General features: G+C 47.3%; 1 protein-coding gene across 1 annotated transcript; it reads right to left on the bottom strand.

Annotated features, from left to right (window-relative positions):
* Window positions 1-384: 384 nt before the first annotated feature.
* On the bottom strand, window positions 385-21,499 carry LOC142570672 (uncharacterized). The gene is made up of 4 exons (XM_075679025.1): window positions 21,258-21,499; window positions 15,200-15,509; window positions 1,078-1,237; window positions 385-396 (listed from the first exon to the last, which is right to left on the bottom strand). Exons 1-4 carry the CDS (start codon window positions 21,487-21,489, stop codon window positions 385-387), a joined length of 714 nt encoding a protein of 237 aa, XP_075535140.1. The 5' UTR covers window positions 21,490-21,499.
* Between the last annotated feature and the right edge of the window lie 5,270 nt (window positions 21,500-26,769).

Below are 26,769 nucleotides of genomic sequence, written 5' to 3' on the forward strand. Positions count from 1 at the left end.
CGAGCCCGCGGCGAAATGCTTCGTGGCGGTACGCCGCGTCTATGCAGCAGCAGACGGAATACCGCAGGCCAAAGTGTCGGACGCCGGCGTTCGCTCCGAGCAGGTGCGACGCCTGCTCGGGTGGTAGCTCACGGACGGCCGAGTTCCCTTGAGCCTTGATTGCCAGCGTTCGACATTTCGGCCTGCGGTGTTCCGTCTGGTGCTGCGTAAGCGCGCGACCCGCGCCACCAAGCATTTCGCTACGTGCTTGCCGCACCTAAACTAAAATGCCTTTAATTCCTTCACAAAACTCCCATTGTACCTCCCTCCCAATCAAATGGGGTTGAAGTGGGCGTATTACGGTACCCCCGTTGTGTGCCCAAATAATGCCCATCAATGGGAGTTTTATCGTACGCCCTTTCAATGGGAGCAAAAAGATGTACAAAAGGGCATGCGCTAGAGGACAAGCAAAAAATGCCCATCTGGGTGTTTTTTTGTTTACAGTGCGGAGTCCACCGCTAATGCGCGCCTCATAATCATATCGTGGTTTTGGCAGGTGAAACCCTATAATTTAATTTTTAATTTAATTCACCTTGGGTCACAGCGGCACATACGCATTCTAGAGGATTGGCTAAGAATGGACACATGCCCGTGTGACCCACGAAACGGGAAGCCAAATATAGAACAAATTTCCTCTGTTGAATATGATGAGCTACCCTATTAAACGTAATGCGTGCTTTAGAGATGCTCATGAGCCGACATTACATGTACAGGTGAAACGGTAAATAATCATTTCGCTACACTATGAGCATCAAGCTTTTTCCTTTTGTTTTGTGGAATAGTTTTCACATTAATGGTTTATGGCATTCAGTGGTGGCCAGAGTGATTCACAAAGTTATCTAGTTTTTGTCAAAAATTACGCAGGAAACACAGAAGCACGAGCAACGTACTAAAACCAACACGGACTGAGCGAAATCTGCAAAGTGGAAGTGACATGGTCACGACGTAACGTATGTGCGCAGGGAGTCTTATAATTTCTCGATGTCCTAGTGTACGACTTTCTGAAGATTTGAGCACAAGCGCAGCCAAATTTCGTACCCTGTACAGCCGTTGAAAGCCATGTGCAATGGTGGAACTGTCTTGGACCGCCATTTCTGTGCACGGCGCGAAGGCCCTGGCAATCGGCGGCCGTGGCTTCGAACGAATAGCGTGTGACGGCGCGGCCGTAGGTTGAAAGGTGCCGAAGCAGTCAGCGCTCCTGTTCAAAAAACAAAAAGAAAAGATAGCGGCGGAACCTGTCTAACAGTGACTGTCAATAATAATGCGATTAGCATGGAATAAATATAGCGGCATGACGTATCGCCACCGTCGAGACGGGTTAAGTGTGAGGCGTGTACTGCAGTGGGATTCCTCTTTCTCGCTTCCCTAAGAGAACATGTGGTGCCATCTAGCGCCGCCGTCGCGAAGCCTGCGCGTGGCCCCCGAGATTCTAGGCGCGCCGATGCGTGCGAACGCTAAGTAACGCGTCATGCGGCAGCCCCGCTCCTCTCTTGGGCGTCTTTCTGGACACGCTGCGCCATCTAGTGGCACTGCCGAGAAGTCCACTCATGGGCTCCGAGACGAGAGGCATAGAGTTTCATACAATAATTACTAGAGGGAACTCTGGCGCTAGTGGTTATGGCAGCTGCATGGGAGCGGCTGTACCAGCATGCAAAGTACATGGATTTCCCTAAACTTCTTCCTTTTGGCTTCAAATGGCTTTGTGATTTTGTAAACTCGTTATTTTGAACAATGTTACTGCATAATAAACAATTACATAAATATGATTAAAATTGTCCGACGGCAGAATTCGAACACAAGAACTCTACCACAGAAGCCTGATATTGAAACCATTAAGCCACGAACACATGTATCGACAAGCGAATGAAACGCCCTTATGAATTTATCGCGGGTGTGCGCTTGAGACGCTTGGCGCGTTTCGATTTGGCCACCTGGACAAGCTCAATCGTTGCAATTAACTGTAATTATGCGTGTTCGCGGCGTCTTCTGCGCTTCGAAGAGTATAGATTGCGCTGAAACTTACGACAATAAGATTTATATAGCGTTATATGCAGAGCCACAAGAACGTCTGAAGCCACAAGCACGAAGATCAGACAAATCCATGTACTTCTCATCATTCTCATAGTGGTACAACGACTGCAGCGCCAGAGTTCCCTCTAGAAATTATTGTATGAAACTCTATGGCGGCGAACGCCGGAGGCCGCGAACGCTGAAAGTGCGACTCAGGTTGAAGCGAAAACGGATTGAAACGTAAAAAGATCCGAACATAGATAGCCCCCCGTAAAGTGCGTCAAATTCCCTAAGAATGCTGACACATTAGAGCACATTCCATTCACCTACGCCCTGATACGGTAGGTGACAGCTGGGGCTGAGTGCACAGAAACTGCAAGCGATCACACCTACTGCGAAATCACACAAAAAAATGCCAATTTCTCCAGACGCTTGTAGATGTAGAAGATTAGTAGCAGCAGATTCGTAGAGGTAGGAGATTGTAGAATAATTGGAAGGAGCAATCAAGCCGGCTGGTTTCGAAGCGCTGTAAGCAGGAGCAACAAAAACTTCGTTGACTGAAAGCAGCCAAAAAGAAACAAATTATGGCAGAGTTTATCCCACGATGAAGGCCGATACGATTAGCATTGAAACAGTGTAGCGACACAACATATTGCCAACGCCGAAATGTATGCAGCCGGGCTCCTCTCTCGCGCTTGCGACTCACCTAGCGGCGCCGCCATAGGTAATGCATGTGGCGTGGCTTCAATTCCACCAAGCGTCTAAAATTTCATTGATCTTTTTTTTGTAATTTTGGAGCGGCCATACCCACTGGCAAGCACCTAGTTAACCAAGTTTGCTTTAAAGAGGTTCATTGAAGAGTACCATCACACTTGGAGTCATCAGCCAATAATTAAACAGTTGGGTAACTAAACCTTACCACATCATCATCATCATCATCATCATCTTCTTCTTCTTCTTCTTCTTCTTCCTTCTCTTTTATGTCCACTCCAGGACGAAGGCCTCTCCTTGCTTTCTCCAATTACCCCTGTCCTGTGCCAACCGATTCCAACCAGCGCCCGCGAATTTCCCTATTTCATCGCTCCACCTAGTCTTCCATCATCCTCGATTGCGTTTCCCTTCTCTTGGTACCCATTCTGTAACCCTAATGGTCCAACGGTTATCTAACTGGCGCATTACATGACCTGCCCTGCTCCATTTTTTTCTCTTAATGTCAATTAGAATATCGGCTACACCTATTCGCTCTTTGATCCAAACCGCTCTCTTTCTGTCTCAACGTTATGCTTAGCATTTTTCGTTCTATCGCTCTTTGCGCGGTCCTTGTCTTGTTCTCAAGCTTCTTTGTCAGTCTCCAAGTCTCGGCCCCGTATATCAGCACAGGTAAAATGCACTGATTGTACACCTTCCTTTTCAGTGATAATAGTAAGCTTCCTGTCAGGCGCTGACAATGTCTGCCGTATGCACTCCAACCCATTTTTATTCTTTTGTGAATTTCCTTCTCATGGTCAGGGTTCCTTGTGATTAATTGACCAAAGTAAACGTACTCCTTCACGGACTCTAGAGGCTGACTGGCGATCCTGAATTCTTGTTCCCTTGCCCGGTTATTTATCATTATCTTTCTCTTCCGCATATTACTGTTCAACCCCATCTCTTACACTGTCTCTGTTAAGGTCCTCAATCATTTGTTGTTGTTCGTCTGCATTGTTGCTGAATAGAACAATGTCATTGGCGAACCGAAGGTTGCTGAGATATTCGCCATCGAGCTTTACTCCTAAGCCTTCCCAGTTTAATAGATTGAATACTACTTCCAAACACGCAGTGAATAGCATTGGACAGGTTGTGTAGAATTAAAGTAGCTGTAGAACCTCTGTAGATATTTTCCAAGGTATTTACGTAAGCGTTCTGTACTCCTTGAATACGTAATGCCGCTATGACTGTTGGTATCTATTGAATCAAATGCCTTTTCGTAATCTATGAAAGCCATATAGAGAGACTTATTATGCTCTGCGGATTATACTCTGCGGATAAAACACCACGCATCATCATCAACAGTACCTTCCTGCAATTTCTGAAAGATAATTACCATGCATATATGTCAAGCGGATAAATTACGCAAGGCTTGCAGAAGCAAAGCTGCATTAATTAAAGCACAACTCGGGCTCCAGGCGACACTACGAAAGCAGTTGACTGTGAAATCAACACTTCTGTGCCTGCCACGGTAGCTTTGTGGCTATGGCATTGCTCGAGGTCGTGGGTGTGATCCCAACTGTGGCAGCCCCATTTCACTAAAATTTAGGACACGCTAAAGAGTACCACAGTGTCAAAATTAATCTGGAGTTTGCCACTATGGGATGCCTCAATCCGACTGTGGTTTTGGCACGTACAGCCCCATAATCCAACTCAAGTTTAATACATAGGAGACGAGGCAGTTTCCATACAAGCGAGATCGGGGGAAAGGGACGCGAGAAGGCAAGGTAAGCCTTTTGCTATGCGACAGCGGTTGCGGGGAAACTGGATAAGCTTAAGTTTAAGGTACGGCACAGTACCTTCCTGCTATTTCTGAAAGATAATCACCATGCAAATATGTCAAGCGGATAAATTACGCTATGCTTGCAGAAGCAAAGCTGCATTAATTAAAGCACAACTCGGGCTCCAGGCGACACTACGAAAGCAGTTGACTGTGAAATCAACACTTCTGTGCCTGCCGCGGTAGCTTTGTGGCTATGGCATTGCTCGAGGTCGTGGATGTGATCCCAACCATGGCAGCCCCATTTCACTAAAATTTAGGACACGCTAAAGAGTACTACAGTGTCAAAATTAATCAGGAGTTTGCCACTACGGCATGCCTCAATCCGATTGTAGTTTTGGCATGTACAGCCCCATAATCAATTCAGAGATGAAATATGGCTCTTAACAACGCCTTAAGCAAATGTCTCTCGCAATGTGTTCTTTGTACTAAACAAACAGCAGTGGTGCTTGCAAGGTAGCGTTTAACACCAACTCGCCACTCTCGTGTTATACTAAACGTTGAAGAAATTAAGCTTTCGGCATGAACATCACTGCTAATTATCTACAGTCAAAGCAACCAAGACAGAAACCTTCGCTTACATAAATTCCGACAGTGCGTGGGATCTGGATAATATTGAAATGAAGTGTTCTTTGCCCCTTTCTTCGACTTTCCCATAGCTGCTGCTGCTGTAGCTGGTGTTGTCTGGCATACCGTGTCAGGGCGCTGGTTCAGAGCGTGTACATATACATGGAAGAAGTGTGGCAGAGAAGAAACGAGATGTGAGAAACTTGTTTGTACCGCACCGCACTGAATGTGCACAATGCCATTTGGAGCTTCCTGGGTGTCGCCGCATTAACCTCTTGGTAGGTGTAATTATCTGTGCCCCCCCCCCCTGCAAAAGCATTGCAGAAATTACAGCGCTTAGCTTTCTACTAACATGCTAGCCCAGAGGGAAGCTAGATAGAATTGTGGAGAGGAGGGAGAAAGAGGGCAGAGAATGGGTAGAATCGATGCAGTCACAAAACGAGTGAACAGCAGCCTTGCCACTCTTCACTTGCAGTTCCCGTACAAGGGGATGGGCGATAGGGAAAAGGTGACATGAGAAGGCAAGGAAATGCTGCTACTGTAGACAGTGGTTGCAGGCAAACAGAATAAATTTAAGTTCAAGGTACAGTACAGTACGTTTCTGGTACTTCTGAAAAATAAACACCATGCAAATTTGTGAATTGGGCAACTTACGCAGGGTGTGCAAAAGCACAGCCACAATGAAGTGCACCATAGGGTCAAGACGACACTACGGAAGTGGTCACACGTCAACACTTCAGCCTCCGCCGTGGTAGCTTTGTGGCTATGGCATTGCTTGAAGTCATGGGTTTGATCCCGACTGCGGTAGGCGCATTTCAACGAGGGCAAAATAAAAACTGCTCGTGCACTTAGATTTAAGGACACATTAAAGAATACCACGGCATCAAAATTAATCCAGAGTCCGACACTACCGTGTGCCTCATAATTTGATTGCGGTTTTGGCATGTACAGCCCCACACTTTAAATAAAGTTTAATACTTCTGCCATGATGTGATGTGCTATCTGAGGCAATGAATGTGTTCAATCCTCTCGGAGGTTATGTAGTATGGCGCGAAACACCATCTCAAGTAAACACCTTCCGCTGTGTGTTTTGTCTACTACACAAACACCAGTGGTGCAGGCAACTCAACGTCTAACGTCAACTCGCCACTCTCATGTATTAAACATTGAAGGAATTAAAGATTCACTGTCAGCATCACTGCTAGTTATCTTTGATCAAAGCAAACTGCTCAGAATGCTTTGCTTACATTGATTCCCACAGTGTGTGGGATCTGCATAGTTTTTCTTCCTGTATGGATAAAGCTGAAAACTAAATAAAACTGATTTTTCATAATGAGCTCTTCGACACTGCTGGCCTAGTTTTGAACATTTGGTTTGATTTTCAGGCATTGCATAGCGATTGAAATCTACACCTAGAAGGTAATTGAAATGGCAATTCTTCAGTTAGCTGGTAGCTGAGCAGCACAAGCTGCTCAAGCAGCACACTCAAGCATTCAAGCACACTGTTCAATAGTGTGCGAACTTAGCATAGAGCAGCAGTAGCAGCAGTATAGTAGCACTCTGAAGAGCAATGCAAACGATTTGAGCAGTAAGGTTTTAATGATTATTTTCTTGATTTCTCTGTCGCTCAGTAAATAGACAGTTAAACTTTAGCCGTGTTCCATGGCTCCATGGTCTGTTGCTTAGATGTTTGTTAGTAGCTGCAAGGAAAACAAAGCTGAGAAGAGTGTGGTGCTCTAATGTTGAATTTTTTTGGTAGTGCAGTATGCAAAGCAGCTGTATAATACAAAGATCTTAACTTGTTAGTAACACTGCTGGGTAGTCTTTCTACCACGTACGAGGTACGTATTGGCATGCCTAGTGATAAGGCATAAGTCACTGTACAGCATGGAAAACAGTGAGGTGAACAGGCAGAAGTCATGAGGCACTGCACTAATATAAATTTGGTAAAATATATTAGGTCTCCACAAGCAAACTATCACGCTGATGGCTAAGAAATCATAATTATTCTAATAAAGCAATTGATACTGCTGACATCGACATTTCGTGAGTGGGATATCTTTTTAGCATTATGAATCCTCACATTAGGAGATCTATCTGTTTGCTCTCAATAGTGCATTCTTTTACTAATGGAGGCACACACTTGCTGCAATGTGCTGACAATCTGCCTCCATGCACACACTTGATCGTGTAGTTCTTTTATTCGATCATGAAGACAATGGCCAGTCTTTCTGACAATGTTTGCTATGTGTAAGGTGCATGACGTATAAATATTTGCAAACTCAAAAAATCATTTTCTTGCTTAGGCTGGTTCAAGATGGGTGTTATGGAGATGGCCTGGAGAGGTCTTGGTGCTGCAGTACACATAGATGGGTTGCATGGTTGCTAAAGATCGCAAAAAAAGTAACACGAAGACACAAGGCAAGCTAAAGACTGCATGAACACCGAATAACATCAATAAAACTGTTTAGTTGGAAAAGGCTGATTATGAGGCTAAAGGGTTGTACTGCGCTCGCACAATACCGGAAAGGTACGATAATCGCGGTAATCTTTCGAGCAGTGCGCTAAGGAAATGTCGGAGCTACCTCGAGCATTTGGCGGCCGCTGAGATGTCAACACATCAGCAGCGCAATCGGAGAGTGCATGCAAGCAAACGCGCGAATTAAAGAAGGTCGTTCACGCCAGTTTCTTGCGCGATAACGTGCGATAAATATCACAACAGTGTCATCTGTAGTAGCCCTGCGCCGCAGAATTGCGTGATCGATCAAGTCGAATTTTCACACTCAGATCAAAATGGTTTTCGCGAGCGCACTCATTTTGGCCGAGCCAGGCTGCTGTGTCAAATGGCCGTCGCTTGATCGTTTGGCGTATAATAAAAAGCAACCACGGCATCTGAAAAGCTATGTGTGTCAGCATAACAGTGCGTACAAATACAGCCGTCTACACAGCCACATTTCATTCAGCGAAGCGCCGCGGCGATCGAGTGCGACGTAGTACATACATGTACGTGCCGGCAGCTTTCACGTCTTTCGCGTAACAGCGGCACAGGCACCGCGCCGTGTCGCCGCTTCCCGCTTGCACTGTGCGAAGGGAAAGGTGGTCTATTTCTAATCGCTACAGTTGAATATGAATCGCAATAAAAGCACTTGTCAGTTCAAATACGCTGATGACGTGCACGTATGCATATATACGAACTGATTGACTGCGCTGCATATATATCCTTCGCTGAACGTAAAAAGCGCTGACAGAAGTTTGTGCGTTTCAACTATCGAAGAATGGTTCAATTTTTTCGAAGAACGAGAACGTATACATATACGCGGAGGCGTGGAAATCGCGCTGTCGATGAACGGCGCTGATATCAAGCTAGCTGGTACGCAGTCGATCGGCAGTTTTGCCGGCATTGCATGGAAGTTCGCTGAAGCTCGATCGCACACTGCGAGGACTCGCGTTTCGTCAGTCACGTCGTTGTCGGCCTAATATGACTGTATATTAAGTGGTCTGCCTACTAGTTTGTTTGTCAAACGTATTTAAGAAGCCCAAAAGTTCTCAGCACACACGACGCACATGTATGATTCCGCAATCGTATTGCTGTTGGAAGGGGTCTTGAAGCAACATATTCAAAAATCGTATTTCGTTGAAGGGTCGCTATCTTGAGGGACCTTCATGAATCTTATTGGTGTGGGAAGCGCGCCGATAAAAGCTTTGAGGGAAATCCAACAAGCATATTGCAGTAGGAGGCTCGCCTACAGCAGGTTTGAGGTACCTTCAAGAATCTCATTGGTGTGGGAAGCGTGCCCATAGAGCGTCCTGGGGGCCCTTCAAGAATCTTGTTGGTGTGGGAAGCGTTCCCACAGTCTGTACTGAGGGACCATCAGGATTCTTATCGGTGTTGGAAGGGCGCAAACAAGAAATCCTATCGGACCCTCAAGAACTCTGTGGGTCCAACAAGATCGCTCTGTCGGATTTTTTGACTGGGCTGATGAATGACTTGGATGTGATCCATTGTACAGTATCCCTTCCTGAGGCCAACCTGTTCCCTTGGTTGGCTAAAGTCCAGGTTTGCCCTTATTCTATTGGAGGTTATTTTGGTAAATATTTTATATAATACTGGGAGTAAGCTAATGGGCCTATAATTTTTCAATTCTTTAACGTCTCCATTTTTGTGGATTAGTATAATGTTTGCATTCTTCTAGATTTCTGAGACCCTTGCAGTCGATAGACACTTCGTATAAGGAGCCGCCACCTTTCCAAGCATTATGTCTCCTCCATCTTTGATTAAATAGACTGTTATTCCATCTTCTCCTGCCGCTCTTCCTCGTTAATGTCTTGCAAGGCTCTTCTGACCTCATCGCTAGTTATAGGAGGAGTTTCTGTATCCTGTTCATTACTGTTTCTAATCGAGGTATCCTGACTCCTCTGGGTACTGTACAGGTCACTATCGAATTCTTCCACTGCTTTTACTATATCTTCGAGATTGGTGATGATTTTACCCTACTTATCTTTCAGTGCATACATCTTCGTTTGTCCTATGCCACGTTCGTTTCTCACTGATTTCAGGCTGCGTCCATTTTTTACGGCTTCTTCAGTCTTTCTGGTGTTATAGTTTCGAACATCACTTATTTTCGCCTTGTTGATCAGTTCTGACAGTTCCGCGAATTCTAACTTATCTCTTGAGTTGGATACTTTCATTTTTTCTCATTTCTTTATTAGGTCCTTTGTAACTTGAGAGAGCTTGCCTCCTAGTTGCCTTGGTGCCTTGCCTCCTACTTCAATTGCTGCCTCTGAAGCCAACGTAGTTACGGTTTGATTCATTAGCTCTATGTCATCATCATCTCTCTCTTCTAAGGCTGCATATTTGTTTGCAAGTACCAGCCTGAATTTGTCTGATTTTACCCTTACTGCCTTTTGGTCGACCTTTTTCTTCTTTACCAACTCTCTTCAACTCTCTTTCTCTCTTCAAATTGAAGTGAATCATAGCCCTCACTAACCTATGATCACTGCACTTTACCGGACCTATCACTTCTACATCCTGTACTATGCTGGGATCAGCATCAAAGGCTGCATCCCCAGTGCCCTATGTCGGCGTCAATGAGGTTCACTGAAGAGCGTGCCGAGGAATTGTGAACATTTCGTTCAATTTCCTTTTCTTTCGCCGTCACATGGCATATAGACCTTAAGGGATTCGGAATTCCCGCTATGACGTATGCGATGACGCACAACTAAATAAAACAATAAAAAGAAGCACACACTGAGATGACCGCTTCACCTCGGTGCATGGAAAGGAGTGCGCTTATGCATCAGCGTTATCTCGAAGACGGTCAGCTACTTGCTCTACTGGCAATGAATCGACGATTTTGCTTGACACCTGCCCAGACAGCTCGTCGGCGTTCCGGAGAGATGACTGGCCGAGATAACGGCTCCCACGAAGCTTCCGTAGAATATTTTGAAACGAAGATTTCTTTGCCTCTTCCTGCTTTTCGACTTTCCCACTGCTGCTGCTGCTCCTGCTGCTCCTGCTGTCTGGCATTGCGCTTTGGGGGGCGGTTCAGAGCGTGTGTATACACGACAGGAACGCGGCAGAGAAGAAAGACGACTCGAGAAACTCACTTGGACATTTGTACGGCGTCGAATGTGCACAATGCCCTCTGGAACTCCCTGGACGTGACCACATTAGCCTCTTGGCAGTGTGCAATAATCCGTGCCCCCGCAAAAGCATTGCAGAAATTGCAGCGATAACCTTTCTACTAAGGTGAAAGTCCAGAGGCAAGCTATCCTCTTTTCCGCACATATCAGTCAACGCTGTGGAAGCTGCGCAAGAGGTTCGGTCAAGAAAAGTTATCACTCAGCGCGTTCCGCTCATGCTTCGCTGCGCGCCAATAGCGTTCGCTCGCACGAGCATGCCCGTGTGGCTCCTCGCGACGGGTTGCAAATGAAAAGCCAGAAAAGAGTAACAAAAATAAAATGATCTGAAACAACGCCCTAGCAGCCGTATACCACAGTGTGTTTGTTTCTGAAGAATAAAACTTGTTTCTTTCAATACTGAGCCTGTATAAAGAACAGTTGCTCACAAGTGCGGTGAAAAAAAAACATCGAACTATCTTCAAGTGCGAACGAAGCCACCACAAGAAGTCCTCCTAGACTCCACAGCTTTGACTGCTATGTATGGAACGGAGTATAGATAAAATGGTAGAGAGGGTAGTACACTCGTTGTGCACTCTGAATTTGTGAATTACTGGCTATGTGCCTTTTTAATTATTTGCGATATCAGATAATATGTATAATTGTAAAACTACCTTCCTGGTGCGCACTGGTATTTTTTTTTCATTTACCATAAGCTAGACATGTACGATTAGAAAGTAACTTTTTAATTATTTCGTAATTTACATCCTGCTCAACCAACTCATTTCTGTAATGCCCCCGAGCCCTGACGGCGTAAATAAATTATTCAATTATAAAGAGTATTTCCTGGAAGGGGCGCCTAAAGAGCTGCGCTATAAAACGACATCTGCGCGTCCAAGATGTGCGACAATGGGCTGATATGATGGCCAGCCGTTATGCTTGTCAGCGACGATGTTGCGCGTTTCTTAAGTTATGTAAAATTTAAGAAACATGCTTTTTTTTTTCTGTGTTCATGTAACTCACGTCCGTCCGCTGTCAATGAAGGGCGCGTAGCAGCAAAGCGAAATTCGAGCCCTCGTGGTGCGTCGGGGGTTGTTGCTAACTCATCACAACGCCAAACAACCTCCAGCGAACAATTATGGCAGCGAGGTTATAGACAGCGGTAATAACATAGCAACTGATATAACGGAGTAATTGCGGCTCCCCTTATAGCATTGTTATATAGAGTTGTTACTGTACACCTTCCCGCCTTCAAGAGTATAAAAACCGTCAGTATTTTAAATTGTTAACACAACCAAACACCATTAATCACAATCACAAACTCCTCTGGTTACCAAAAGGCAGCAGCACTCCTAATGACTGCAGGTCCAACTTCTATACTTAGCAATCTGGAACCTTGTTATGGCTTATGGCGGCAAGACCCACAATCTTAACTTGATGACCTCGTACAAATATCTTCGTTCGCGTTCGCTTCAAGTATAAGCGTGGACAGTGGCCCTATTGCGGTATGCAACTACATCTTCAGAATTGCGCCATTTTGATGCGTTGCCGATTAATTTACCCTGTAAGAAAAAAAAATATTTCACATTTCGGCTCTCTTTCCTTCTCGTACCGCAAACCCGTTTCTTGTATTATGCCTGTATCTAATGCACACAAGCAGTTGGGTCATCAAATGGAATTCAAAAGGAGCTCCAGTTCAGTCACACGCCTAATGATACTTACGCTGCCACAGCGGACTTACCACTGAATAACATTTAAAAGAATAGTGCCGGAAACCATCCAACAAGACCGTCAAAATCGGCGAATAGCTCGTGCGGACCGTAGAAATCGTGTGAGCACACTAACATTACCTTCTAAGTTTACGCCTCTCTTCGATAACGGTGTTTGGTCATGGCGGCACAAAATATCAACATTTTCGTTGACGGCATGACAGCGCTACTACGGCGCAACGAGAATAGAGATACGATGACTGTAGGCCGGGGTGAGTGGATTACGACGATGACAGTATGACCAAGATGACAGGATGAAAAAAGAAATGCGACACCGTTGTGTCAACGGCAGCATAACGACAAGGAAATAACGCCAGACTGATGACGATGGCTTGACAATTTCTTCTCCGCTTGCGTAGCCCACAGAGGCCAGATACTCCTCCGACCATTGAGTTAAATACCACGCAACTGATATACGACGCTGTGGTGGCGTAGTAAGACGAAATGGCGCATCTCGACAAGAGGTGCGCACCGGAATCGACCGACGAACGCGCCTCGCCGCCATCAGCCCAGGCGCCACGGAAATCGGGTGCTTCGATATTACGGCGTCTCTAGGAGACAAGCGCGAGTCAGCGACATTACCAACCACACTATCTAAAGTTAGACCTCACCTGGTAACTGTGCGACAGCACGTGCGGGCCAAAGAGGTTTGTTGGCGTTCGGCGGAAGAACGTGTCCTGTACGTGGGCTATGCAGCTCTCGCCTAGAGAACGCGCCCTTTCTCTCGGACAAGGTACCCGGAAAGCGCACAACCGCAAAGCGGTAGTTCAAAGCAAGTTGTTCGCTTTGATTAACCATTTCTCTTCTTGCTTCTTCCATAGAAGGCGAAGCATCCAGACTGCCTACTACACACAAAACACGGCTTGTCGATTCATTCATTGTCTACCCTATCGTTAAACAGATATATTTTTGCAGGAATATTCGTCTCGCTTTACGCGTAGCGAACTGGCCACTTAGTGCTTCGCTTGAACGCCTGTATCAAAAAAGCGATCAGTCGGGGGGGGGGGGGAGGGGGTCTTTGCGTCTAGACAGCAGCAGAAGGGAGGCAAGGAGAGTGGGGGAGAGATGGAGACAGAAAAATAAGGGAGGAACACCTGCCATGTTATGTCTCCTTCAAGATAGACATGGGAACTGTTCCTCAGTGGCAACGAGGAGGCCGCCAGGACCCAGCATTGCTTTGCGTTCTCGCTCCTAAGCCTTCAAAAACGCCGTAGTGCTTTATCTTCTGTGTTCTCATGAGAATAGAGCATTCGGTACGGCAGGTTGAAGACCGTGCCTAATATGTAGCAACAAATATCAAACGATATAGAAGTTAAGGCAAGTCTTATACCCGTGTCACACGGGCGTTTGGAAGGCCTTCCAACCGATAGTCAGTTGACTCAAAGGTCAAGTTCGAGCTGCTACACGGGCGGTTTCGAAGGCCGCCGAGTCAATAGTCTATCGAGTCAACGGAGCACCTTACAACTCTATCGAAATCTCGATGGCCTTTCAGCAACGGAAGCGGAAACAGTGCGAACATACCCTCTCGTTCACAGTGTGCTCGTACTATCGGTTAGAAAGAACAAATGAAACCAAAATGCTCTAATAATACTATATATGAGTTTTATTATTTATTCAATAAAGTATTTTTGCCACTTGATATTGCGAACTGCACATACTCTCGACAACAGCGACATGCAGCGGCGCAAACGTTGCCGCAGTTTCACTACTCAACAACTTAAAAACTAAACATATATGTATAGCAATGTATAAACATTTATTTGAATGTATAAACAAACATAAAAGAAATAATAGTACCTTTAAGTGGTTTTAATGTTGCTTAACTTTTCGTGACATGAAAACGAAAGTAAAGATCCGCAGCGCCACACAATTTTACGAGAAACGCATGAACCACTCAATGGCCTTTCGAAAGTGCCGTGTAGCAGCCAGACAACTCCTTTGAGTCGATAGAGTTGTGGCATTTCGAAGGCCGTCGACTGGAAGGCCTTCCAAATGCGCCCGTGTGACACAGGTATTAGCCTTTCTAAATACTTCAAATACTTTACCCCACAAGTTCCCGCCAGGTTATCCAAAATGCTTTCAGAAAAGGATATTTTCTTTCAAATCTGGATAGCAATATTTTTTTTTGCAAATTCTAATATCTGACCTTGGGGTAGTGATTTCACAATATGTCTGAAAATGCAGAACAGTAGAACGAGGAAGTGCTATCGGTAGGTTCCGTCCAACTAATTTCGTTCACTGCCACGCCGTATCAAAACTGTTGTCTGGTCGGATACACCAGAGTCACTGGATATGTCTATAACACGGAAAACACTGTCATCACTGTCATTACTTTCATGCAGGATCAAATCACCTCCAGAGCTTGAAGACTGAATTATATAAATACCACGACTCACGGTGTGCCAACGGGCGCGCCAACACGCGTAGGGTAGCCACCCTTTTTAGCCTCAGTAGGACGAACGCGAAACAGGCCAGAAAGGCAAAACGGTTTGGGCGAGCCCAATCTTTTTCTGCCACTTAGAAAGAGTTGCACAAACACGTGGACCAGAAGACTCGTCCATGGCTCCTTTGACGTAAAAAAATTACCTGAGTAAGATTCATGCACGGCACTTAAAGGTTTAAGTATGACGCAGGTGTGGACTTGTCAGCAAGTGCGGTAGGGCATTACCTCTTCTGGCTTTCTTGTAACGTTGTTACGAGCGTCGTTGAGTCGCTCTGCCCAGCTGCCGAAGGGACAAGAGGTGCGGCCTCATCCACGGCAACCTTTGGCGGTAGATTGAAGGGTACGGCCGGCAACGATGACGAGTTACTCGAGGCATGGTCGGCCACAGCACCATGGTCAGCTGGCATAGTCCAGGCCGTCTGTGTGCCGTGCAAGGGCGCTCCCAAGCCCTCTCGTCCTGTGTGAGTGTCCTCTTTACCCTGACTGGCCTCCTTGGCACCTCCAGCTGTGTTGGTCTGCACGGGGCTCGGGAGTCCTACGAGGACGGCCACGCGACGTGCATGGTCATTATGGCAGTCACGTGACAGGTCGAATGTTCCTCCTTCGAAAAGTAATGGTCTGGCCGAACCATGAGATGCCTAGAAATATTGAAGGACCCAGGAAAGGGGCCTAGGTCAAATAGCATTTTTTTTTCATTCATTGAATATCAGAATCCCCTTTAGGTGAGCAGTGAAATTTTAGCGATATACCGCAATTATTCGAAGATGAACCGACACCTATACCGCGTGTTTCTACGAAGACTTCTAGACGATGAGCAAATCGAGAACAAGGTGAAAGCAGGGCCAACGTTGTCTTCGAGCCAACGTTTCGACAAATTTCCATCTCCCGCATTCCCCGTGTTTACGACGGCTTCTAGTAATATTTAAAAATAGCCCCTTTGAAAAAAAGAGGCTTCCTTCGGAGATAGGCCATCAGTGGCGGCGACCACTGAGTGACGGATGATACGCTTTAATTAGTCGCTAATTAACAAACATTTATTGACCAACTTCCATACTTAATTGGCAAATTAATGCGGGCTCTCCGTACATGCCATATCAACTTTCCGGTCTGAAAAAATGCGTTTGCCCGCGAAACTGTGGCATGACGAATTTCAGCTATCAGAGCGCACGAATCCGAAACTGAGAGGGCGCACTGAGCCCCAAGCTACGCCCCTCAATGCGACGTTCTGCTTACGTCGCGCGACTTCGTGCTCCTGGCTGTCGCAGCGCGCTGGCTGCCCGCTGCTGGGTGACGTAAGCAGAATGTCGGCTCGGCGCGTCTTTGTGCTCGCTGCGCCCTCTCATTTTCGGTTTCGCGCGCTCTGATAGCCGAAATTCATCGTGCCACAGCACCGCGGGTAATCTCATTTTTCCAGATCCAAAAGTTCGTATGGCTCGTGCGGAGATCTCGGTTGTATTTCGCAACTACGATGAGCTCCTTGAAGCTAAGAGATTAAAGGGTGCTTAATGGGCTTCTACTTACCACATATCACCATTCACCCCGTAGTCCTCACCACCGACAGCATGTGTCCGAAGGAATAGTCCATTTACTTCAAGACGGCTATATTTAAATATAGCCGTCTCGTCGTAGAAATATAGCCGGCTCCTCGTAGAAACACGAGCTCGCCGACATATAAAAAAGAATAATTCGAATATACCTATAGGTGGACCTACATCTTTTACGTCAAACGAAAAACTTCGAGCACGACATACCTTTATTTACCGTAAGTACGACTACACAATCACGCTCTTCAATAAGCTGCATCTTCGCCAACATTGCAAAAAAAAAAAAAAAACTCGTTCTTGTCAGATACTTCGCAGACGTCCTCGGCCCCCCACATGACGTCAACCCTAGGCGCCGTCGAGAGCGTTAGATATGCGGCATTTCTCAGGCCAGTCTTGATAGCCTCCAGACTGGCATTACGGTAGGCGCAACGGAGCAACTCAATTAGTGTGGTACCTGTGCTAGCTTTCTTTACGTATATAGGTCGATAGCTCATTTCGGACAAAATTTTTCGAGAAAAATAAATATCCAACAATATTCTAATGCGGTAGTCCTAACTAATAAAGCAAAATGAAAATAAATGTGACTTCTCAGCTTTGCCACCGATGCCTGTCAAACCCACAACTTATGCAAGATGCGTGCGATGGTCTGCCAAATAAGGTACAGTGGTGGCTGTCCCTATGTTCACTAGGTCATTTGTGTAAATGTGCTTGGTTCTGGGAGAGTTAGCCCGCGCCACTCACGACTACGGCGGTCAGTGTGGAATATCCATTAAGCCACCGGCGTGACGCTGTATGTGGCCTTAGGAGCAATCATCTGGCCTGTAAGGCCTGTTGTGTGCCACTAGGCGCCAAGGAAGAGGGGAATAAGTAGTATACGGCCCACCTCGGTAATTCCCTCGGCGTCCATACGTGAAATTTTAAGCCCCTCATGAGCTACGCGTGGGCATATCCCAGGCGTCCAAAACTACACCGCTATATATATATATATATATATATATATATATATATATATATATATATATATAAAGGGTGTGCAGGAAGGGGCGCACATTGCAAGCTGCAAAAGTGTCGCAAAAAAAAATTGTGCGAGTCCAACGCACTGTGGGAACCAATGTTATGTCAAATAATTTGTAAGAATGCTAGCTATTCACAATAATTTCGGGTTCTGCTAAGTGTTACCAGAAGGACAAAATGTTTGTGCAACGAGAACGGTTGCAAGCAACTCGTTGCAACGTAACGCGGCGCACGCGCCAACATCTCAGTGCGCTACTTTCGTGCGTCAGCACGAAAGTGTTATGCACGCGTTTGTGGCCATCGTGTTTTTGTGCGGGGTTACCCATGTTCAGTTCCACCATTGAACGCACTATGTTTTACAGCAAAGCTGTAAGCCTCTAGTTGGTCGGGGTTTTTCGCGGGCTCGTGCTCCTCCAAAAAACAGTAGGGCTACCTAACAGCCGCGGCCACTCACACAGACCTCGAACGGCAGCTGGAAAAGGACTCGAGTTACCGCGCAAGAAACAGTTTTGTCGCACTACATTCGAATTACAATTGCAGCTTGTGTGTAAGTCGCACGTACTTTACGAATTCCCTGGCGCAATTTACTTTGAAGGCGTAATTTACTTTGAAAAGTTCAATTAGTTCAATGTTGCGCTTGGCGGAGGGCTTAGAAGGTCGAGGACGTATACGCTGCACTTCTTACACGCGTGTGCGTGCGGGACGTGCGTCGCATGTGCTGGTAGGGCTTGTCTCACGTCGTCTAACGTTAGTTGGGGTGGCGGTACTTCTCTAACGTCAATTGCGCTTGTCCAAAGTCGGCAGCAGCTTCGCTGCCCATCCACTTACACCAGGGTGGAAAGGAGCCGTATTCTTTTCTTCTATTGAACAGCCTCAAAATGAGGCACCACCGGAAACCACTGCCAAGTACCGAGTATGTAGAAAAGAACGTCTCACATTACCGACCCTCACCATTAGTTAAGTATAACATTCAATGAAACAGATAATTTATCCAGTGCCTAAGGAAACATGTACCGGCGTTTTCGAAAATAATTTTACTCTCTCTACCGTGCTTTCATCGGCTTCGTTGCATGTTTGCTTCTGATGTTTGTCGCTACGAGCCGAGCTCCTCCATTCCGCCTTTTCTTCTTGATTACTGCGAGTACAGCGAGGTTATTGACTCTGCCAGCCCTGGTGCTTTGAGGCAGTGTACGACGGCTTACTCGGTACTGGCCTACTCCAAGGATCACCGACTACGCGACGCATGTAGATGAATGTCGGTCACCGACGCCTTCAGTAGAACTCGTTAACGCTCCCAGGGCTAGTTATAAATATATGAATCATAAGAAAATTCGGCAGACACACTTAATGTTGCTTACGTTTGAGAATGCGAAACATTGTAGTCGCTTTGGTGACATTTTTTTTTAGAATGAAAACTCTACTACGCCATGTCTCGCAATGCCATTCGCCGCGTCGCCATGACCTAGAGCGGTGGTAAGTGTGGTAAGTGCGACGTCACGCCATGTGATCCGTTGCGGAGAGGCGTCGTAGTTGCGCTCGCTCGGAGCCTCGCCGCTACGGTACCACGTGACAAGGCGAGGTTTAATGGCTGCTTCGCCAGCGCTTGGCCGCTCACTCTCTCCACGGATGGCGCGTCGACTGGGCCGTCTGCGCGTGCGCTTCAGCGCAAGCGACAGACTAAATACAATAATCCAGTTGATATACCTAGACGACTGTGAAAGACTGTGCACGAACTTTAATGAAACACTGCGTGCTTAGTCTTTGCAAAACTAAGCCAAACAGACCTTTCTCTCGTGATGACTAGGTTTACAAGAGGTAAACATCAGCCAATTTCTGTTTTGCCCGCACGTTTATTGTGCGCGCAAGCTCTCGCTTGTGTTCTAACTGCGCGTCGGTAAGGCCAGATCAAAGCGCGCCAAGCGCCTCAACGCGCTCGCTTGTCCGCGAGGGGTTCCTAACTCAAAGGACCGTTCAGCGGCGTTGAATGTCCCCTTACTGCTTTTTAATGCTTTCTTTTTGCACTCATTTCATACACTCATGGCGTGCCGCCGCCTCCTCCCCATTGGCTGCGCCGTCACGTGCCCAGTGATCGAAGGACGCGCAAGGTCACAACTTTAGCTAGCTAGATGGCTGCGACGTGACCAGTGCAATAACGCACGCACCAGGCAGAGCTTTAATCATCCACAACCGTGTAGCCGTCGTGGCGTCGGGTAAGCGTGCTCTTCTCGCACCCGGGAGACCCCGCTGCAATTCCCACCCAGATCTAAATGTACCAAATTTTCTTTTCAAGGACATCAACTTACGTTGGTTACAGGAACCTTCCTGAGGAATCTGACGTCAGTCCGTGTATTCTGTGGCGCATTTTTGCTGTTTCTGCCTTGGGCCATTTTTGGTACCATATTTCGGTCATGCCACCAACCAGGGCGGAATTTCGCGTGATGGGGCATGCAATGCATTCGCATTAAAATATGCAAATCCCCCGCGCTGTGGGAATCAATGCAATGCGAAAAGTTTTGCAGCCAGCTAGCTATCCAGCCTCGCCTGAGATTCTGCAAAGCGCTACGAGATGGAATATCTTTTAATGCATACGCATTCTTTGGCGAGTACGCCAGCCCCGTCACACAAAAACTGTAATGCCTTGCGTTTGCACAAAAAGTGCGTAGTTTGCCAAGATATTTAGTTGTTATACTAGTGTAAATGTAGATGATTGGTACGTTCTAAGTGATAACGAACAAATTAAAGAGAAAACAAAGAGAATTCCCATAGAGATACGTAGGGCTCTGTAGAAGATACTTTGGTAGGCTTATAGGAGGAGCGGGCCAACTGAAATTTCGGGATGCGTCAATTTAAAATTTGGCGTTGGGTCAACTTGAAATTTGGGGGTTGGCCAATTTAAATTTGGGCATTGGCGAACTTGAAGTTTGGATGTGGGCCAAATTAAGTTTGGTGGCGGGCCAACTTGAAATATGGGGGTGCGCCAACGAGAGATTGGGGGTGGGCCAACTGAAATTGGAGGGTATGCTTATGTATACTTATGCATACTTGGACATGTCCTGTAGAGTTTCTGCATTTTTTTTTTTTTGTGCGCGTCAAGCAACTCCGTGCGTGTGGTGCGAGCCCGCATGTTGCGGGAGCAGCACAAAGTTAACGACGGTGATGACGTTAGTATCACGGCGATGGCACCATTTATTTCTTTTGTGCTGCGGCGAAGAAACGGCATAACCTACTTCATTACGACTACAGCTGATACTGAAGGCGGCGCAGCCTAATGGCATGTATGCCGCATAGGGCGTAATCATTGCCTATGCCTGTAAGCCTGCTGTTTGTCTCCTGGAATATAAAAAACTGAGGTTCTTTTCTTGAAATCAAGGTGGTTCTTTCCCTTTTCAACCGGCCCTCTGTACTATTGATTCAACCGCTCAGGGTATGTCCTTGTTGGGGTCGTTAAGCCTCACTGTCGCCACGTCGCCTACATCAGAATTATTTCTGCACACCCTTTATTTTTCTAACTTCAGCTTACTTGAAGTAACATTTACTTTTTTATATCTTTTAATATTTTTGACCCTTTTCACCAATCACTCGATCATCACTCCGGACATCTGGATAGGCTTAAGTTCTCACCTGTCAAAGAAAACGCGTGGGCCTCCCGGCTAGCTGCCACCAGTACGTTTCGATCGGTCTCAAAAGCGGCGAGACTCGTGCGTTCAAGGCCGTCATTCGCTCACCTTCTTCCGCAGTCGGGCTCTCTGCGACGCCCTTCGACGACGGAAGCCTGCGGGAGCGAAGCTTTCCCTTCGCTTTTTTTCTACGGCTCCGGTTTCCAGTCTGCCGGCTCGACTCCTCGGCCGGCGCCTCGGCGTCCGCCACCGAAGAAGCGGCCGATGCCCTGGACACGCGACGGCGCCGGGAGGAGCTGGATTTCTGGATTTTCGAAGTCGCGTCCGTCGTAGGATCCATGGCAGCCGCAGAGCGGTGCTTCTTCTTCTTCTTCTTCTACCGTCTTACGTGGCGCGTTCCGCAAGTGGTCAATTCATTCTTTTCTCCAGGCGCTTCACCACATGAAAGGAGGGGAAAATAATTACACAGATTCAGTGCACATGTTGAAATCTATATAAAGCGAACCTTTAGTGAAGTGCATAAAAAATTTATATCATAAGAAGCCAACAGCAAACACTGACACCAAGTACAACATAGGGGAAATTACTTGCGCCTAATAAATGGAATAAAGAAACGATAAATTAATGGAAATTAAAGTGGATGAAGAAACCAACTTGTCGCAGGTGGGGACCGAACCCACAACCTACGCATTTCGCGTGCGATGCTCTACCAATTGAGCTACAGCGGCACCGTTTCCCCACCCACTTTCATGGGTATTTATGTGCCCTATAGTAGAAGCCTGAGAGTGTTAAGCCAGCGCCATCACTCACAGACTTTGGCGGCGGACGTGGAACGTTCATTTTGCCGCAAGTGTCACGAGAACGTCATCTCTTTGGGTGAAGGCAACTGGTCAATAAACCCGGACATGCTACCTGAAGGCATCAATGTTGCCGGATTCTAGACCCTCGTTATGTAATAAGCGAGAAGAAAGGGGGTTAACCGAGGGGCCCGATTTTTATTAGTCGTTTCCCCTATGTTGTCCCCTATTTCCCCTATGTTGTCCTTGGTACCAGTGTTTGTTGGCTTCTTATGATACGACTAGCGGCCGCCGCTGCCACGGATGCGCCGAGGCGAGCGCCACCTGGTCGTATGGCCAGGAACTCAGCGGCGCACATAGCGCGTGCCTCCTGCGGCGATTGCTTTAGTTTTAGGCTGCGGAGACGAACTCCAGGGATCCTAGTCGTATACAACTTCGCTGTCAAACTGGGGCGGAATTCACTAATCGAACATACGAACTAACGTTCGCGTAAGAAAAATCTTAGGAAAAAGGCATTTTCACAAAGCTAAAACTGTTCGTAAGACCAGCAGGCGTGCGATGCCCGCCGCTGCAAAGACGAGTGCTGTAATCGAATGCGTATATGTAAGGGTAGCGCAGGTACGAACATCAGTACTTCCGTCAGTCCTAAGCGTAAGTCGATTCACAAAGCCTAAACAGCCATCGCAGACGACGACTTAAGAACACATTTTTATGATAGGCGTGTAGGCGTCTTACGAACAATAGTATGTTTATCTGCGCCGCTCTAGTTGACGCGGGTAAGCGTTGGAACGCGCTGTTGCGGATGATTCGCCAGAGGCCACAACTGACAGCCGAGGATGGCACGTGCTTTGTGGCGCGCTCCTATTTGTAGTGTCAAAGTACATCGTGCTGTTTCAGTGCACAATTGTATTGAACATGCACTGCTGTTGAAGGCAGTAACATTAGTGTTCTGCGGTGAACATCTGCCTAATGTCTGATAGACTGTGTTTCTGTGTTCGCTTAATAGCCTGAATTTTCATACTCGTGATAAGACTCTATTGGGTGTTAGCAAATAGAAGTGTAGTGTGCGTCCCTCACGACCGTCACGTTTGTCATTGATCTTTTCTGAGCTCTTTTATCGTAGCTTTTTTTCTAGTTTGAGTTTCCTCATGCTCATAGGGCTGCGAATGTCTATTTTTTCCAACACTTTGCTGCTGTATATAATTCTCCATGCCAGATGAAACAACGAAAAAACTCCTAAATTCTTCTAATTATAAAAACTTGTTGTTCTTGCACAATTATCTGTTATCTTCCGGGCTGTTACTCTCAGCATTTTATTATATAGCTCATAGTTTCAATTCTGCACTAAGTCGAAGCGACGTATAGTCCTTGTGCCTACAGTTTTGCTCAGTCCGTGGCCTAGATGTGAACCAATGTATGTGGACGACGGATGGCAACCCTTCCCATGATATGAATCGGGACGTCAATACGATGACATATAAAAAGAGGAAATGGCGAGTAAAATGTACCTCACGAACGAAGCGAAGTCCAATTCGGCAAACGTCTGTGGCCGGGGCATCTGAATGGGCCGGTGTAGAGAGTGGGCGGTAGCAGAGTAACCCCTGGATAAAACTGAAGGTAGCGAGATTCCTCCTTGCACGGATTTTTCGCCTGGTCTCCTCGCCGGCAGCGGTTGCCCTAGCAGTTGGCTCGTTTGCTCCGCGGCGCCGGTAGTCCCCATAGAACTCAGGACAACGTTCATTTGTGCTAGATGGTGCATACTTGAATTAGGAAGGAACAGCGCCAACTAAGACGATCACAAGTGGGGAGAACGACACAGGACAAGCGCCAACTGTCACATAAAAAAGGGCCCTGTGTTTTCGAAACATAGTTCAGGACAACGTTCATTTGGGCTAGATGGTGCATACTTGAATTAGGAAGGAACAGCGCCAACTAAGACGATCACAAGTGGGGAGAACGACACAGGACAAGCGCCGACGACAAGCTGTGATCGTCTTAGTTGGCGCTCTTCCTTCCTAATTCCCATAGAACTCACTTGGGCGGCGCCCGTGCAATTAATACTAGTAACACACTTTCCGCTTGCACTATTGTCATGCACTCGCGTTTATTGTGTGAATGGCTCTCGGCCCACTAAACTAGGGGCCGTATAACGTAAAACTATCCCAATCTCTTTTTATTCCAATCTCCTGAGGGAAAATTTACGTGCCCACCGACAAGGCTGCGGTCGGCAATCCACAGCCTTGTTTGAAAAGCCCAGTCAAACGCGATTCTCCTTTATAGGATCTACCTTTCTTTTGCTTTCAAAACGAGTAGCACTGCCTACATTTAGCAGTTTTTCTTATCTGATGAATGATTACATGATTTGTTTGGGCCCTGTTACGTTTCGCCTACGACGCGCGGTTTAGCCGGCGCGACTGCAACAAAGCGGCAGACATTTTGGCCCGTTCGGCGTCGCCGCTACGCTCCCCGCCAAGCGCGTCCAGGCATGTTCCGATGCCACGTGTCTTCATGTGCGTGTGTGAGTGTATGTGCCATTGTGCCCGACCGGAGGCGATACGACAGTAGAAGTCACCTTCTCCTCCCAGCCATTGTGCCCGACCGGAGGCGATACGACAGTAGAAGTCACCTTCTCCTCCCAGCCATTGTGCCCGACCGGAGGCGCTACGACAGTAGGAGTTACCTTCTCCTCCCAGCCATTGTGCCCGACCGGAGGCGATACGACAGTAGGAGTTACCTTCTCCTCCCAGTCTTTGTGCCCGACCGGCGGCGCTACGACAGTATGCGTCACCTTATCCCATTGTACAATCACGTGCTCGTCTACTGAGGGGTTCCTTCTTGCCCTCAACTGCGAGAGTATAAAAACAGCTGCCCCCGGACGCCAAAAAGAGGGCTCCGATTTCTTCTGTTGAGTAAAGTGCTCTCCCGTCTCTCTACTTCGGTCAACCTGACCGCCAACTCTTTGCGATGTTAAAATAAACAAGTTGTTTTGTTGTTACCAGTCGACTCATGCTTTGCCGGGACCTTCGGATGCTTCCAGTTGTGCCCCAGGCCGCCAGGCCAACGCTACCCTTGGGGCTTGCGACCCAGGTGCAACAACGGGCGTCAGCGCCGAGTTCCCAACAGGTCGTACCATCGGTCCGACCACAACAACCGTTGCCATCGGTGGGATTCAAACAACTGTCTGCCAGCGGTGAGATCACGACAACGGAGGCCAGCAGCGAAGAGATGCAGTTGACTGTATGCTGAGCAGCTCATCGACGATCCGGGAGCAGTGCAACGAGCCCTGTGTGATGACTGGTTGCCTGCAGCGGAACGACTGCGCTGAGCTCTTGGCTGCGAGGTTTGGTGAATGCGGGACTTTCTTCTTCAGAGCTTTGCCAGGCTTTTGTTAGTGTCAGAAACAGAGCTGCTAATTGTGGTTGTCGTTGCTGCCGGGTTAGATTGCGGCAAGACAATAATAGGCAGTAGAGAAAGCAGCATTCAGAGCAGCCATGGATTTGAAGTCGTTGCGCAAACCGAAATTGTTGGAGCTTGCAAGAGAGTTGGGTCTGGATGTCTCAGACAAACTCAGAAAACCAGAACTGCTAAAGGCTATTCTTGAGTTAGAAGCTGAGGATGACGAGCTGTCGGAATGCCTTGAGACCATTGAGGAGAGGGAGACTGCAAAAAGACAGGAGCGCGAACTTAAAGAACAGAAAGAAAAAGAAGAGCGTGAACGTAAAGAACAGAAAGAGCGAGAGCAACAAGAGCGCGACCGTCAACACGCTTTGGAAATGAAGCGTCTTGAGGTAGAGATGGAACGCGCTCGTAATGGAAGTCAGGCACACGGTGGAGGAGAACGCGTATTGTTCAAAATGACTGACCTGATGCGGCCGTTTAAGCTTGGAGAGGACATTGGTTTGTTCCTGGTTAATTTTGAGCGAACGTGCGAGAAGCAGGGGTTCTCTCGGGAAACGTGGCCACAGCGCTTGCTCACTTTGTTACCCGGCGAGGCGGCCGACGTAGTCGCTCGCTTGGATAGAGAGGAGGCAGAGGATTTCGACAAAGTGAAATCGAGTCTGCTAAAAAAGTACCGGCTGTCTGCGGAGGCGTTCCGTCGGAAGTTTCGGGAAAATGAGAAAGGCAAAAGTGAGTCATATACAGAGTTTGCGTACAGGCTTATGTCAAACATGCAGGAGTGGCTCAAAGAAGAGAAAGCGTTTGGTGACCACGATAAAGTTCTACAGTGTTTCGGGCTAGAACAGTTTTATAGTCGGTTACCTGAGAACGTGCGGTACTGGGTCTTGGATAGGCCAGACGTTTGTACGGTGGCTAAAGCCGCTGAGCTAGCCGAGGAGTTTGTGACGCGTCGGGCTCGCGGAGCTAAGGACGGTCAAAAGGGTGAATTTGGCTCGTAGTTTGAGAGGCCGAAGTTCACACCCATGACAGCAAAGGGGAACACGCGTAGTGAGGATGCGAGTGAAAGCAGTCCGACCAAACGTAAAGAGACGGCGGCAGCCGAAGCCAAACGCAGAAAGCGGTTCGAGATGAGGCAAGCGCGCGTGTGTTATACGTGCCAGAAGCCGGGTCACTTTTCGGCGCAGTGTCCGGAAACAACACCAAAAGTTGTGTTTTTTTCATTATGCAGCACTGACGAGAACATGAAGCTTCTCGAGCCTTACATGCGAGACCTCCTCGTGAACGGGAAAGAGTGCCGAGTGCTTCGCGATTCCGCAGCTACGATGGATGTAGTTCACCCGTCTTACGTAGAACCCCATATGTTCACGGGCGAGTGCGCGTGGATCAAGCAAGCCGTGGAAGCTCATAGCGTGTGTCTGCCGGTA

The sequence above is a fragment of the Dermacentor variabilis genome, chromosome 2 (genome assembly GCF_050947875.1).
Source record: "Dermacentor variabilis isolate Ectoservices chromosome 2, ASM5094787v1, whole genome shotgun sequence".
Lineage (NCBI taxonomy): Eukaryota > Metazoa > Arthropoda > Arachnida > Ixodida > Ixodidae > Dermacentor > Dermacentor variabilis.

Bases quoted from the DNA above. Each gene is read 5' to 3' on its own strand.
- LOC142570672 (XM_075679025.1), bottom strand. From the start codon at position 21,489: ATGGATCCTACGACGGACGCGACTTCGAAAATCCAGAAATCCAGCTCC. The intron at 15,510-21,257 runs GTGAGCGAATGA...CCGTCCTCGTAG, and splicing joins GAGCCCGACTGCGGAAGAAG to GACTCCCGAGCCCCGTGCAG. The intron at 1,238-15,199 runs GTAATGCCCTAC...TTTTTTGAACAG, and splicing joins TTACAAGAAAGCCAGAAGAG to GAGCGCTGACTGCTTCGGCA.